Source organism: Anabas testudineus, chromosome 5 (assembly GCF_900324465.2).
Source record: "Anabas testudineus chromosome 5, fAnaTes1.2, whole genome shotgun sequence".
NCBI lineage: Eukaryota > Metazoa > Chordata > Actinopteri > Anabantiformes > Anabantidae > Anabas > Anabas testudineus.
In genome coordinates this window covers 1,533,462-1,548,271 of record NC_046614.1, presented here as the reverse complement: position 1 = coordinate 1,548,271, position 14,810 = coordinate 1,533,462, and the positions used below count along the sequence as shown (strand labels likewise).

Below are 14,810 nucleotides of genomic sequence, written 5' to 3'. Positions count from 1 at the left end.
AGATTTATTTGTGGTCGCTATATTACTTCAGTAATAGTAATTTTTTTAATGGTGCAACAGGCAGGTAATATGCAGGCACTGTAGAGTGTGGGGAAATGGTCATATAGATAAATCTCTCGGACAGATAAAACAAAGTGGTGGCTAAATATTCGTTTGCACATATATACACAAACGCCACGCAAAGAACACCTTCTTGTTCAGCAGCTTGTTATTGAGAGCTTCCTCCCGGCACAGTCCAGTGGTGTCGCACTAAAGGTTTTGGTACTATATCAGTTTTATTTTGACTGTGTGGCTTTTTGTCTTAAAGATGTGTTATATTTAACACACCTGTACTTTTTGTCACAGTAGCACAAGCAGAACAGATTTAGCAGTGCAGCTGTGTTTAGATTATGATGTGTGATGTGATAGACTTTGAGTGACTATAACATTAAATGTTTCATTCATAATTTCATTCACTACTAACTAGCACTTAGAAATAGACTTAGGTTGACCAGAGCTCAGCAGAAGCATCCCTGGGCAAAACACTTAACCTGAACCCTCTTGGCCTCAAATGCAGCTGCCTCTCCACAACGAATTTCTCCAAGGCGATTAGTAAAGTGTCAAATATTATTATTTTTATTATTATTTTATTGTTGTTAATATGCAGGAGGATGGGAGTGGCAGTGTTTTGGTTGTGGTTTCTATAATGTAGGAAAAAGAAGGAAATCAGAAACTTTAAAATATAAAAATGTAGTAAGTTTTTAGTAGTTTGTGTGCTTTAAATGATCAAAGTTTTGTCAATGTCAATTTTTGCTCCTTGATTAAGCCACGATAATTGCCTATATCAGACTTTGTCTGGAAAAAGTAAAGATCATGTAATTGTCCATCAAAAAGTTAGCGTGTGCAGTATAGTGACCCTGCTCAATTGATAATGGAGCACGTGAGGCTGAGAGAGCTGGAAAGGTGCAGAGTTTCACTCCTGCTACGCCAGTTAGTACAAGTAGTGAGCACCATTAGAATTCTGGCTGTAACGTGAGTCACAGGTGGTTCTTGAAGTTACATTGACACTGTGGGATACAGTGTGACACAAGTCTGATATCAGGCTACATAAATCAGTTGTGCAAGTCAAGAAGTATTGTCCTGAAGCTGCACAATAGCAGCTTAAATGTGTTGGTTTCAATAATTCATGTGTGTGGCATCAGTGTAAAATAGGAGGAATTTGTGTGATATCAAATGCAGGTTAAAATACTAGTTGTTACTCAAGATATACTGTAGAGATGGAGATCTGGCTGAGTGTGTTGAGGTCATTTTGGTGTGTGTTTTTTCTTGAGATGTCTCTTTCTTTGTTTGCCTTGTACATACATTTGCTGCAGAAGTCAGTGCAGTTTGTAACCCAGCACCTTGGATCTCAGATGTGATCCTGGCTCCCACTGCTGTCCTCAGGTCACACCCACCTGCTCCCAGAGGTGCAGTGGTCAGGCTGAAACCGACTTTCTGACACGGTGGCTCAGCTTGCACATTTCCCTCTCTCCCCTGGGTTATCCTGCCAGGCAACGCCCCTGCTGGCACTGCTCATACATCGTTTGTGTCAGCGTGTCTTGTGCCTCTTTGCATTATCAGCACAACCAGAGCTTGTTTTTTTCCCCATTTGCTTTTGACACAATGTTTATTCACACCTTTCAGCCTCCTGTGCCATGGCAGCTGGTGTCAGCATACTGAGTGACCTGCCTTACTCCATGAGTGGAGCCCACAGCCGGGAGATCGGCACAGAGATGGAGACAGGTAGGAGAGCTCTACCACATTCAAACCCATACCAGGAAAGCTGCTGGGTTTTATTATACACCTTGGTTCAAACACTTTCATCTGAAGACAGAGGTTTGTTATTAATATCAATGTTATTATGTGGGTAGAGGTACCATAAGTTGAAGTGTATATAGTAGACATGTTATATGGTTATGATTTTACCTTTTTCCTTAACATGCATTGTTATTGTTACTGTGATTATACTGATACATTGAGGGATACATTAACTCTTCCTTTTTAGAGATTAACTACAAACCCATCTTTTGTCATATGTATATTTAATTGAGATATTTGACCAATGGGAAAACATGCTACTTTATACTATATCATTGAAATGAGTTGAACAGCAGGATTGGTGTGCTGTCCTTACAGTTTATATTACTTTCCCTTGTTTAATGATTTCAGAGTACTCCCACTTGCTGCTACAGAAAGTTGTTTCCTATAATGCTGGTGCAAAATGTACTTGCTACTTGGCCGCTAGCTGTAGTTCTGTGCAGGTTTGTTCAAGTGACAGTTTTTAGCCCAGGCGACATGAGGCCACGAAGTAGTCAGCCTTCATCACAGCTAGTTTTTCTTGCCTTGGTATGTCTCTCCCCTTAGATTTTTTGTTGTAACAAGCTGAATATAGGATCTGTCCTAATCAAGTAGTCTCTCAGTCTAAGTAGAATCTTGAAGTGATCCTGATACTGGCTTTCCAAAATGCTTCATTATTAATGTAGGAACAAAATCTGGTGCAGATTGTAGAATTAGTTAAGTCAGGTAGAACAGACAGGAAGCGAGGGATGCTGCTGTCCTTCAGTGTATATTGTGGCCTGTCCTTGGGCTTCTACAGCCCTCTCTCATCTTTGCTATTTGTCAGTGTGTCTGCTGCTCCCACACACTCAGAGCCTCTGAGTGAAGCAGCAGTATCATTTCACCTTTTGGCTTCAGTTGGACTGGCTGCTGAATTGTTGACCAGGTTTGAGGCACAATGTCTGTGTCTTATACTAATACTAGATACAAGTCCTCACATTTGTACCAAAAATAGAAATGTGTTAATAAGAAGTGTTATTGTTAATTATAGCAGACAATGGTAATGCTATTTAATAGTACTGTTACATGAGCATCATCAGACTGTGTAATCAGATTGTGGGCTTTGATATCTTTCAGCAGACATTTGTTGTTACCCTGTTTGTTGCACATTACACTTTTAAAATTAATTTATTACCAGAAAAAAGTAGTCTTGGATAAATTTTTTTTTTTTTTTGTATCATGTAATAATCTTCACTTAGCTATTGTTTAGAGCTGGTTAACACCAGATGTACACTGGCCTTTTAAACAGGCAAGTATGACATTTCCCTCTGTCAGTTATGAGCCACCTGCCTCAGATGTGCATGAATGTGTGTCTGCATGTGTGCAGCATTCGCCCCCACCTACGTCCCACTGATGACTTTGGAGATGGTTGTCATGGTGACACTTCAAATGCTGCTGATGAACTGATAGGTTGTATTTGCCTCTCTTTGCCAATGGGCGATTGTTGAGCGATGATTCACCACAGGCACAGAGCCGCTGAGCCATGAGCCTTTGTTAGTACAGAGCTGCTCACAGTGCAGGCTGCACTGGGAAGTGCAGCAGCAGCGAGGACGGCACACCTTAGCTGGGGAGATGATGGCCAGCGTGAAGAGGTACGGCCGCAGGCATTCTGCCTCGGAAGTCCTGCTGAAGGTCTTGCAGTGCAGACGCAGCTCTGCCCTGGAGATCCTGTCCTCCTCCTCCCACAGAGTCATGGTGGCCGTCAGCGTGAACCAGCCTCAGCCCCCCACTGAGCACAGGACCACGAGAAGTAACCAGACTGAAAAAACAACTTGTGTTTTAGCAGTTAGGGTTTTTACTTTAGCTGCAAGGGATGCTTGAACTTAATACTGGTTTGTTAAATGGTCCTTACGTTTCGTTTTGTGTTTTTTTTCTTTCTCCCAGCCAATGTGAGGGTCCCCACAGCAAAGTACACCAAGATGGGAGAGACTCTGAGGCACGTCATCCCTGGCCACATGCAGTGCTCTATGGCCTGTGGAGGGAAAGCCTGCAAATATGAAAATCCCTCTCGCTGGAGTGATGAAGAGCAAGCTATCAAAGGACTCTACTCATCCTGGTACGTAACCAGTCTTCCCACTACCTTTCATACACACTTTGGTGTACTTTTCCTCCCAGTGCTGTGTTTGGGAAGCACGGGTCTGTGAAATCCACATCAATAGTTACATAAAAAGTCAATACATATTTCTTGGTCTTTGCCTTGCACTGTGATCATGACACTGTTAAACAAGTGCATTGTTGTGCTTCCATGATCTCTGTGTTCTTAAACATTGTGCTTTTGGTTTGTCATGAAATAAAAGGTTGAGAAATTCAATTCAATTCAATTTTATTTGGATAGCGGAAGCAGAAGTCATCTCAAGGAACTTTACAGTGTAAGGTTTAAGACCTTACAGAGTATAATTGTATAGAAAATTGCATAGAAAACCCAACAATCCCATTTTAGCAAGCTTTAGGCAACAGTGGAGAGGAAAAACTCCCCTTAGAGGAAGAAACCTCCAGCAGAACCAGGCTCATGGTGGGTGGAGAGAGAAAAGAACAGCAGACAACAAAAACAACAACAAGCAGTAAAAACATTGGGCAGGTCAACTGGATTCTGGAGATAACAGCTCCAGGCCGACGATACCTGCAGAAAAGGACAGAGAGGAGGAAACACAACTACAGGAGAGAGAAGACACAAAGTTAATGACATGTAAGGATGGCATTTAAATGGATAGAGGAGAAAGGAGAGAGAGGAGAGGAGCTCAGTTTATCAATAGAGTTCCCCTAGCAGACAAATCTATATCAGCAGAACTAAGAGATGGTTCAGAGTCACCTGATCCATCTCTAACTATAAGCTTTATAAAAAAGGAAAGTTTTAAGTCTAGTCTTAAATGTGGAGAGGGTGTCTGCCTCCCGAACCTGAACTGGGAGCTGGTTCCACAGGAGAGGGGCTTGGTAGCTAAAGGCTCTGCCTCCCATTCTACATTTGGAAACTCTAGGAACCACAAGTAAACCTGCAGTCTGAGAACGGAGAGTTCTGCTTGGAAGATATGGAACTATGAGGTCTTTAAGATAAGATGGAGCCTGATTATTAAGGGATTTATAAGTAAGGAGAAGAATTTTAAATTCAATTCTGGATTTTACAGGGAGCCAATGGAGAGAAGCTAACGTAGGAGAAATATAATCTCACTTGCTAATTCCAGTCAGAACTCTGGCTGCAGCATTTTGGATTAACTGGAGGCTTTTTAATGAGTTAGTGGGACAAACTATTAATAATGAATTCCAATAGTCCAGTCTGGAAGTAACAAATGCATGGACTAGTTTTTCAGCATCACTTTGAGACAGGATGCTCCTAATTTTAACTTTAATGTTTCTTAGGTGAAAAAAGGCAGTTCTAGAGATTTCTTTTATGTATGAAGTAAAGGAGATATCCTGATCAAAGATAACTCAGAGATTTCTTACAGTATTACTTGAGGCCAATACTAAGTCATCAAGGGTGAGAACGTGATTAGACATAGTGTCTCTGAGATTTTTAGGACCAAACAAAATAACCTCTGTCTTGTCTGGATTTAGGAGAAGGAAATTGAAGGACATCCAGGTCTTTATGTCTTTTAAACATGCTTGAAATTTGAGTATTTGATTAGTTTCTTCTGGTTTCATAGATAAGTATTATCTATGAAACCTATCTATATTAGTTTCCTAATATATAATATATTGCCTAAGGGGGATATGTATAGAGTGAAAAGAATCGGTCCAAGCACAGAATCCTGTGGAACTCTGTAGCTAACTTTGCTGTGTATGGAAGATTCATCATTAACATGGACAAACTGGAATCTATCTGATACAGTGGTGTGAAAAAGAGTTTGCCCCCTTACTGATTTCTTTTTTTGCACGTTTGTCACTTTTGACACTTTAATGTGTCTGATCATCAAACAAATTTAATTATTAGTCATAAATAACACAAGTAAACACATCATGCAGTTTTTAAAATAAGGTTTTTATTATTAAGGGTAAAAATAAATCCAAAACTACATTGCCCTGTCTGAAAAAGTGTTTGCCCCCTACTCTATATGAGTATAGAGAGTAGTCCATTGTCTGAACCTATTAGAAGATCGTTAGTGACCTTTACTAGTGCTGTTTCTTTACTATGATGTACTCTAAATCCTGACTGGAAATCTTCATACAAGTTATTGCTGTGCAGGTGGTTACATAACTGCTTAGAAACTACCTTTTCAAGACTTTTAGAGATAAAGGGCAGATGGGATATTGGTCTATAATTTACTTTATGGGTTTGACTACAGCAACCTTAAAAGACCTTCCCTTTGCTAAACAGTCCTGATTTCATCTAATTATGATTTAACTTGTCTTATTCTCTACTGACAGGATTACTGACAACTTGCTGGCTATGGCAAGGCCTTCAACTGAAATCATAGAGAAGTATAATGTAATTGAACAATTCCAAAGGTACAGTACTCTTGTTTCTTTCTCACATTATTTGAGCAGCTCATGTACATTTTATTAATATTTAGATTAACAGTGATATGTAGTTCTAAAGTGGTATGCTCCAGATGCAAGTAGGGAAACTCATGTGAATACTGTAGGTGTGTTGACTTGATCTGTTGTGTTGTGTGGCTCACTTTAAACACTGACTCAGAAGTGTTGTGCTGTGCCCAGGTGTGGTTTGAAGACAGTTATTAACCTGCAGCGGCCTGGAGAACACGCTAGCTGTGGCAACCCACTGGAGCAGGAGAGTGGTTTCACCTATCGACCTGAAAGTTTTATGGAGGCAGGCAGTGAGTCTCTACATCCACACAACTACACTGTAGACTTTCTAAAACAGGGTTTATGTTAACTAGTTATTGATTCAATATTTTTTTCTCTGATATGATGGTCATTATGTCAAATTAGACAATTATAGAATCATAAACTGAATTGAATAAATTCCTACCATGACTTAGCCATCTGACAGACTTAACAATAAAGCCTGACCACCAGTGTTCCTGTTGATCAGTGTCACCCAAAACATTGTGGATGTGAAAAAAAACAAATTCTATTCAATTCAATTCAATTCAGTTTTATTTGTAGGGCGCTTTTTACAAATGACATTGTCACAAAGCAGCTTTACACAACCAAAGAACAGTACATGAACAGTGAATGTGTATGAATCATAATAATCAGATTGTCCCTGATGAGCAAGCCGAGGGCGATGATGGCAAGAAAAACTCCCTGAGAAGGCAACAGGAAGAAACCTTGAGAGGAACCAGACTCAACAGGGAACCCATCCTCATATGGGTGATTACATGATGTGTAGGCAGCAGGCAGTCCAGTATAACAGTTAATGTCTTTAAGTTAATGTGGAGTCCAGTTAGTTAATTGCAGGCAGACTTGTTCCATTCCTGGACTATCAAGCATTGAGTCAAGACCTCCTAGAAACGGCCTCCGACGTCCGCCGAGGCCAAGACCGACTTCATAGTAGCACGTGACCAACTCCAGTCTCCACACGCATCCCATAGGGCAGACGGTGGATCCAGGCGACGAGATCTCCAGCCAGAAGTTGGGCATCAGGACGAGTCAGACAGGTGCTGGGGCTTTGGGGCTTTGTAAGAAAAGGCTCTGACCCCAGCTGTAGTTTTCATGATACGAGGTACTGACAGGCAGCCTGCATCCTTTGATCGAAGTAGGCGTGGTGAATCACTAGCAGTTCACTTAGATACTGCGGCGCAAGACCATTTAATGCTTTAAATGTCAAAAGTAGTATTTTAAAATCGATGTGAAATTTCACAGGGAGCCAATGAAGTGTAGATTAAAATAGGGGTGATGTGCTCATATCTTCTGTTTCTAGTGAGGACTTTCGCTGCTGCATTCTGAACTAACTGAAGCTTGTTTATTCAACTGGTTGAACAGCCAGACAGTAAGGCATTACAGTAGTCCAACCTAGAGGTGATGAAAGCATGGACTAATTTTTCTGCATCATTTAGTGACAAAATATTCCTTATCTTACCAATATTTCTGAGGTGAAAGAAAGCTGTCCTGGTGACATTATCTACATGAGCTTCAAATGAAAGACTGGAATCTAGAATCTCACCATGGTCTTTTACTGTTGCACTAGATGTAACAGAAAGGCCATCCAGAGTTACGGTGTGATCTAATATCTTGCTTCTAGCTGCAGATGATCCTATAACTAGTACTTCTGTCTTATCAGGATTTAGCAGAAGGAAGTTAATTAGCATCCAGTCTTGTATATCCTTTTCACATTGCTCAACTTTATTAAGCAGTTTGATCTCATCTGGTTTTGATGAAACATATAACTGTGTGTCGTCAGCATAACAATGAAAGTTAATACCATGCTTACGGATGATGTTGCCCAGAGGAAGCATGTAGAGGGAAAAAAGCAGGGGGCCTAAAACTGAACCCTGTGGAACACCAAACTCCACTGGAGAGCATGTGGAGTAATCGCCATTTAGATCTACACACTGATAACGATCAGTCAAATAGGACCTAAGCCAGGAGAGGGCTGTTCCCTTAATTCCAACATTTTCTAGTCTGTTAAGGAGAATACTATGGTCAATGGTGTCTGATCAGAGGCCAATAGGAGGTCATTTACTACTTTAACAAGTGCCGTCTCTGTGCTGTGATGAGGCCTAAATCCTGACTGATAGAGTTCATGTATGTTATTTCTATGAAGATACGAGGATAGCTGCCCAGCTACTATCTTTTCGAGAATCTTTGAGATGAAGGGGAGGTTTGATATCGGCCTGTAATTGGACAGCTGACAGGGGTCGAGATCAGGTTTCTTGATTAGCGGTTTAATAACTGCTAATTTAAAACACTTTGGGACATACCCACAGCTGAGTGAGGAATTTATGATTGTCAGCAGGGGTTATATTATTTCTGGCACATCTGTTTTAGAAAGTGTGTCGGTATAGGGTCTAATGTACAGGTTGAAGATTTTGCAGAAGAGATGAGTGAAATTAGTTAGAGTAAAAGTAAAGTAATCTAGGTACTGATCTGCTGAGGTTAGCTCGTCACCTGCATCAACTAAATTGTCTGGTTTTAAAGCTTGAATTTTCTGCCTTATATTTACAATTTTGTTAGTGAAAAAGTTCATGAAGTCCTCACTACTGCACAACGTTGTTGTGGAGATATCTGCAGTAGTTTTCTTTCTAGTTAATTTGGCTACTGTATTAAATAAAAATCTAGGGTTATTTTTGTTGTTTTCTATGAGAGTGGAGAGATACGTTGATCTAGCTGCACTAAGAGCTTTTTTATAGTTCAGGATGCTCTCCTTCCATGTTATCTGAAATACTAACAATTTCGTTTGGCGCCATTTACGTTCTAACTTTCGAGCAGTCTGTTTTAAGAGCGTGTGTGTCATCGTTATACCAAGGAGCAAGTTTCTTATCTCTGGTGACTTTTCTTTTAACTGGAGCTACTTTATCTAAGGCATAACGGAATGACGACTCGAGATATTCAGTCGCCTGGTCTAATTCTGTAGGTGTCAGACGGTGATCCAATCAAAGTTGATAACTCTGGAAGATTACTAATAAAGCTCTGTGCGGTAGTTGATGTAAATGTACGTTTAATGCGATAGCGTGGCGCTGAGTATACATTATTAATATGACACACTGTAGTTGAAACAAGATAGTGGTCTGAGATAACTTCAGACAGTGGGAGCGTAAGTACATTTCTTATACTTAAACAGAAGGATATTATTAAATCCAAAGTGTTATGAGTGGGTCCTACTATACACTGATCTACTCCTAGTGAGTCCAGTATGGACATAAATGCTGTTCTCAGAGGGTCTTCTGGATTCTCAAAGTGAATATTAAAATCTGACATGCTAGCCTTTGTGTTGGGATGTCATGAGGCATCCCAGATGTAGCATGGGTTGTCAGCAGACTGTAAGCAGGCTCATACTGTCTGTCTGGCTTTTGACTTATATGTTTTCACCTATGGAATTATGTGCTAATTGAGTATAAGCTGTGCTGATTTGAGTGAACAGTATTCAATGCTAGTGCTTTCTAAATTACCACATAGTGTACGCAATACGAAATTAATTTGTGGATTTGTGTACTAAGTTCTGCAGTGATAGCTCAAGAAGCCACAGATGAAACTGTTGACTAGTGAACAGTGGTAATGTAATCTTATTCTACATCACAGTTAGTAACAGCAGGTATTAAATGACAGACTAAGGAACATTTAGATCCTGAGCACCATCAATGTTTTGCTTACATCTGGAATCTGATGTACTCCCTAGTAACCAATTAATTATTGTTACCTCTGGGCAGGGGGGCAAACTTGATTCCTCTTCCTAACAAGCTCTCCTGAGATTCTTCCTCTACTTCTACTTCATCAAAACAGTGCTTGCCAGTTAAAAGCCTCTTGTATAAACATTGGCTTGTTAACTTGCCGTGCATCTTTTCTCTATCATACACACTTTGGTTTTATCAACAAAGTCACTTCAGAACTGTCTTTCAGACACAAGCCTCTCTTTGTCAGTTTGATTTAACATGTTGGTCTCATGTTAGAGAGAGCCCAGAGTCCTGTTTTTAAACTGCCCATAATCAGTCTGATCATGATGCTCAATGACAACAATGATGGATCACCTGGAGGAGGAGTAAAAGAGTAAATGTCTTCCAGATTTCCTCTAAGAAATATTTTAGTACAGTGAAGACACAAGGAAGTTTAACCTACTGAAACACACGTACTCTGCAGCAGTAGGATTATAGGTTAAAAGTCAGCGAAGCTGCCCTTTAACAGATGGAAAAATCCAGCAAGGTCATGTGTCCTATATCTAAAGTCAGCTGTGTGGCTTACTTTGTGTATTTCAGTATATTACTACAACTTTGGCTGGAAGGACTACGGTGTGGCCTCTCTGACTACAATCCTCGACATGGTGAAAGTTATGTCATTTGCTGTCCAAGAGGGGAAAATGGCCATCCACTGCCATGCTGGTCTTGGAAGGACAGGTACGGAATTTCAATTTAAATCTTTATGTATTTTTGTAAAATGCAGTTTTACTGTTTTTTTTTCTTCATGTAGGTGTTTTGCTAGCTTGTTACTTGGTGTTCACATCCCGGATGAGCGCTGACCAAGCCATTCTGTTCGTGCGGGCAAAAAGACCCAATTCCATCCAGACCAGAGGCCAGCTGCTGTGCGTCAGGGAGTTCGCCCAGTTCCTGGTTCCTCTTCGAAGCGTCTTCTCCTGTGCAGAGCCCAAAGTGAGTGCCGTCACCTTGTCCCAGTACCTGACCCGGCAGCGCCACCTGCTACATGGCTACGAGGCTCGTCAGATGAAGAACGTGCCAAAAATTGTCCAAGTGGTGTGCAGGCTCCTTGTCGACATTGCGGCCAACAGACAGGTGGAGATCGAGGAGGAGTGGTTGGAGATCCCCGACCTCACAGCAGAGGTGGAGAAGACTGTTTCCCAGCAGGCACTTCAGCAGCTGGGGAAGGAGATGAGAGGGAAGGGTATTCCTGTAATGCCGTGTTCACCTAATCCCCTCAGCCCACCAGCTCTGCAGTCCAGACCCCCTCATGATCAACCACTCACCAGCGATAATGAGCTCGACCCTCTGTGGAGAAAGCAGAATGTAGAAAGTCATCTGAAATCATCTCTGTTAAACACCAGTTGTCTCAGCTACAGTGATTCTATCCTTCACAAACTTGGACCACAGCAGCACCTTGTAGAAAATCTTCAGAGGAACAAACCAATCAACTGCCTGATCAAACATTCTTTGTCTCACAGCAGCCTTACAGCCTGGAACGCCCCCACATTTTGTGACCTCTCTCCTCAGGATTATAGCAGCAGCATTCAGGACCCAAATACAGAAGAGAAGCAAGATGCAGGTTCTCCCTTTTTAAAAAAGCCACTACACAAGGGCCCCCAGAGTTTGTCTTTAGATCTGTCAGAGCAGGGAAGAAAATCCCACTGTTTCACCACACTGCCAGCCTTATCATCAAGGAGCAGACTAGTGACCATGGATGTGACAGCCGCAGAGGTTCCCGTCATCAGCCTCCAGTCTGAGCTCTCTCCAGAGAGCAGGCGCCTGCTGGTGGCCAGAGCTCTGGCCATGGACCTGACAGACAAAGATCTTACCTCCAAGGTCTCAGCATGGCAGGTAGGCCACAGATTTTTTTTTTGTCATGGATTTGGGTATTTAAAAGTTTTTAGAAATACTGAAGTCACTTGGATTAAAATTGTACTGAAAAATAAAACAAAACAACAATATTTCCTTTACATATGTCTTTTTTCCTGCATTAGACAATAAAACCAGACATTTCACGCCTACTGTATATTTTTCAATGATTAATCTAAAAACACAAGTTCACTTACTTAGCATCTGAGCCTTTGACCCTATACACTCACCTCCAAAAGGGATCCTGACATAAATGTCGATTTTGTCTCATTCAACTTTTGATATCAAACCCAAATCCTTTCAGTCTACAGCAAAAGTACAGTATTTTATAAAATCACCAACAATTTGGAGCAGAAAATGGACTGAGTGCTTTTAAAGACAGTGTGATTGATCAGGCAGTCGCCTGCTGAGCTAGATCACACACATCTGGACACATTTTGTTAACCATGCAGATGTTGTTTTTCCAGTCACCTCCTGTGTTGAATATGTATGTATCATAGCCACCATCCTTTTGATTTTTAAAGTAACAGTGAAATATGTATCATCCTGTGCTACACATGCTGTCACTTAGGCACTGTTTGTATTTGTGGGAGGCTACAGGTTTGTGTAAATCACACCTGGCAAACCCTGTTGGGGAACAATACATTACTGTAGCTCATAGTGTCACCGACAGGCTGATACTTCCTCTAAACCTGCAAAACACGTTTCACTGTGACACCTCACTTTGCAGAGTTATTTACCTAATGCTCTTATCCACTTGTTTATATGACTGTGTGTATTTTTTTTGGTTTTGGTCTTAGAACCATTTCACTAGAGGTTTACACTGTACAGAATAAATTCTCATTTGATATTGTTGAAGGATTTGACAAAACCCTACGTGCCCTTAATTAAGCGCTGAACGTTTTTCACTAGTGAACAGTGTAACAGTCAGAACTACAACCGTAACACATGTTAGTCCAATATTAACACTTGATTTAAAGCTTTATTTCAGTTTCTGACCTGTTGTGACTTGCAGACGGAGCTGAACTCCAGAGAGGGGGCGTGGGAGCGGCTGTGTATGGAGAGAGATCCTATGGTTCTGTCCGGGCTGATGTGGTCGTGGCTGGAGCAGCTCAAGGATCCGGTCATCAGCAGTGAAGATGTGAAAGCCCTCAGTGAGAAGAACGTAGACCCACAGAAAGCCCTCAACTCACTGGACAAGGTGACTCAGCTCAGACAGTGGTGACACAGGCACTCACACACTTACACACACACAATGCAATGTTTACCAGCTGTGTTTCAGGCAATATTATGTAGTATTTTGGAGATTATTACTCTTGTTTTCATTGTGAATATTATATTATTATTAGGGGTCCTTAGGCAAGACCTCCTTATAATCTAGCCATAGGGGTTGCAAGCCAGTGACTTCTGTGCCGGTCCCAAGCCCGGATAAATAGAGAGGGTTGCGTCAGGAAGGGCATCCGGCGTAAAAATTGCCAAAATAACCATGCGAATCATTCACAAGACTTTCATACCGGATCGGTCGAGGCCCGGGTTAACAACGACCGCCACCGATGCTGTTAACCTACAGGGTGCCGGTGGAAATTTGACTACTGTTGGTCGAAGAAAGCTAATGTTAGGGTAGAAGATGTTCATGATAGATTTAGGTGGAGAAGGATGATTCGCTGTGGCGACCCCTGATGGGAAAAGGCGAAAGAGAAGAAGAAGGCAAGACCTCCTTACGCTTACCATGGCCTTGTACCTTGTAGGTCACAAAAGCCTCTGCTAAATGTAAATGCAATAATATATATGACATTATTAATATTGTACTTATATATGGTGAAACACAATCAGCTCAAATCATGTTACCCCAACTTCCTTGTTCATCACGACACAGACTGATCAAAAAATAAAAAAGATTTTCCTCAAAGACACTTGGAAAATGTGTTGATGTGTACGAGGAGTCGAGGAGGTCGCTAGTGAGCATGCTCTATGGGCCCACACACACACACAACATGTGGGTGAATTTTATGACTGAATGCCAGAAGAAAAAAGATTCTTTTCATCCTCCAAACTCCAGCAACCAACTGTTGTGGAAATGTTGTGACACTGTGTCATGTTGTCATCTTTAATGTACTGTATGAGGCTGAAGCCCTGCTGTGTTTCTACATTAATGGTACCGTTCATCAACCCTAAAGAAACTCTCATTCATGGTCAGTGTTTTTCAATTCTGATCAGGCTAATGCTAACTTCACCAGCAGCTCTGTGTAAGAGCCACAAAGGCTGCAGTTGTACAGGTAGCTGGTGGTCTGAGCTTTCTGTTTCTATACTTGATGGGAGATGATGATTGATTGTTGAATTTGTTGCAGCTTGATTTTATTACAGCTGCAGCTTTTGGCTGATTTCCATATCGAAGCAGATAGAAACCAGTCAAAAGCATTGTAGTAATACTTAACAACAAAATAATATTGGAATGTGTCATTTGTTGTTCAATCAGCACCTTGCACTCTACATCCCCTGTAAGAATCGTTAGTTCATGATATATAATATATGATGTCGTTTGAGTCCATATTTTTAATTTGTACACCGCATTATTCAGAATTATTAAAAATAAGTTGGTGGTTTGCACTCAGCTGACATATTTGCTAAGAAAAGAAAGACAAAATCCTTTCTGATTCCTGATGTTCGGTCCCTCTGACAGGGCCACCGCCTCACTCTACTGTGTATCCTCGACTGTGCTGCTCGCCTGCTGCCAGTTCCTCATGAAGTGGAGACACGTTTTCTCAACCAAACTATAAAGGTGTTTACGAAGGTCAGTATTAACAGCAACTGTAGAGTGACTATATTAAGGCAGCGTGCTAT

The 14,810-nt window shown here is 41.2% G+C and overlaps 1 protein-coding gene across 3 annotated transcripts in view; it reads left to right on the top strand.

Annotated features, from left to right (window-relative positions):
• The window catches only part of ptpdc1a (protein tyrosine phosphatase domain containing 1a), a 34,872-nt gene that overhangs the window by 2,608 nt on the left and 17,454 nt on the right, over nucleotides 1–14,810 (top strand). For 2 of the 3 annotated variants that reach the window (XR_003297806.1, XM_026344617.1), the window contains exons 2-9: nucleotides 1,663–1,761; nucleotides 3,739–3,910; nucleotides 6,214–6,294; nucleotides 6,505–6,623; nucleotides 10,662–10,799; nucleotides 10,873–11,951; nucleotides 12,985–13,170; nucleotides 14,650–14,760. Coding sequence is in view for 2 of the 3 variants with exons in the window: in XM_026344617.1 (XP_026200402.1) it covers nucleotides 1,674–1,761; nucleotides 3,739–3,910; nucleotides 6,214–6,294; nucleotides 6,505–6,623; nucleotides 10,662–10,799; nucleotides 10,873–11,951; nucleotides 12,985–13,170; nucleotides 14,650–14,760 (1,974 nt within the window). In the remaining variant the exon portion in view is untranslated. The remainder of the gene's footprint in view (nucleotides 1–1,662; nucleotides 1,762–3,738; nucleotides 3,911–6,213; nucleotides 6,295–6,504; nucleotides 6,624–10,661; nucleotides 10,800–10,872; nucleotides 11,952–12,984; nucleotides 13,171–14,649; nucleotides 14,761–14,810) is intronic. The other variant, XM_026344618.1, reaches the window with a different exon arrangement.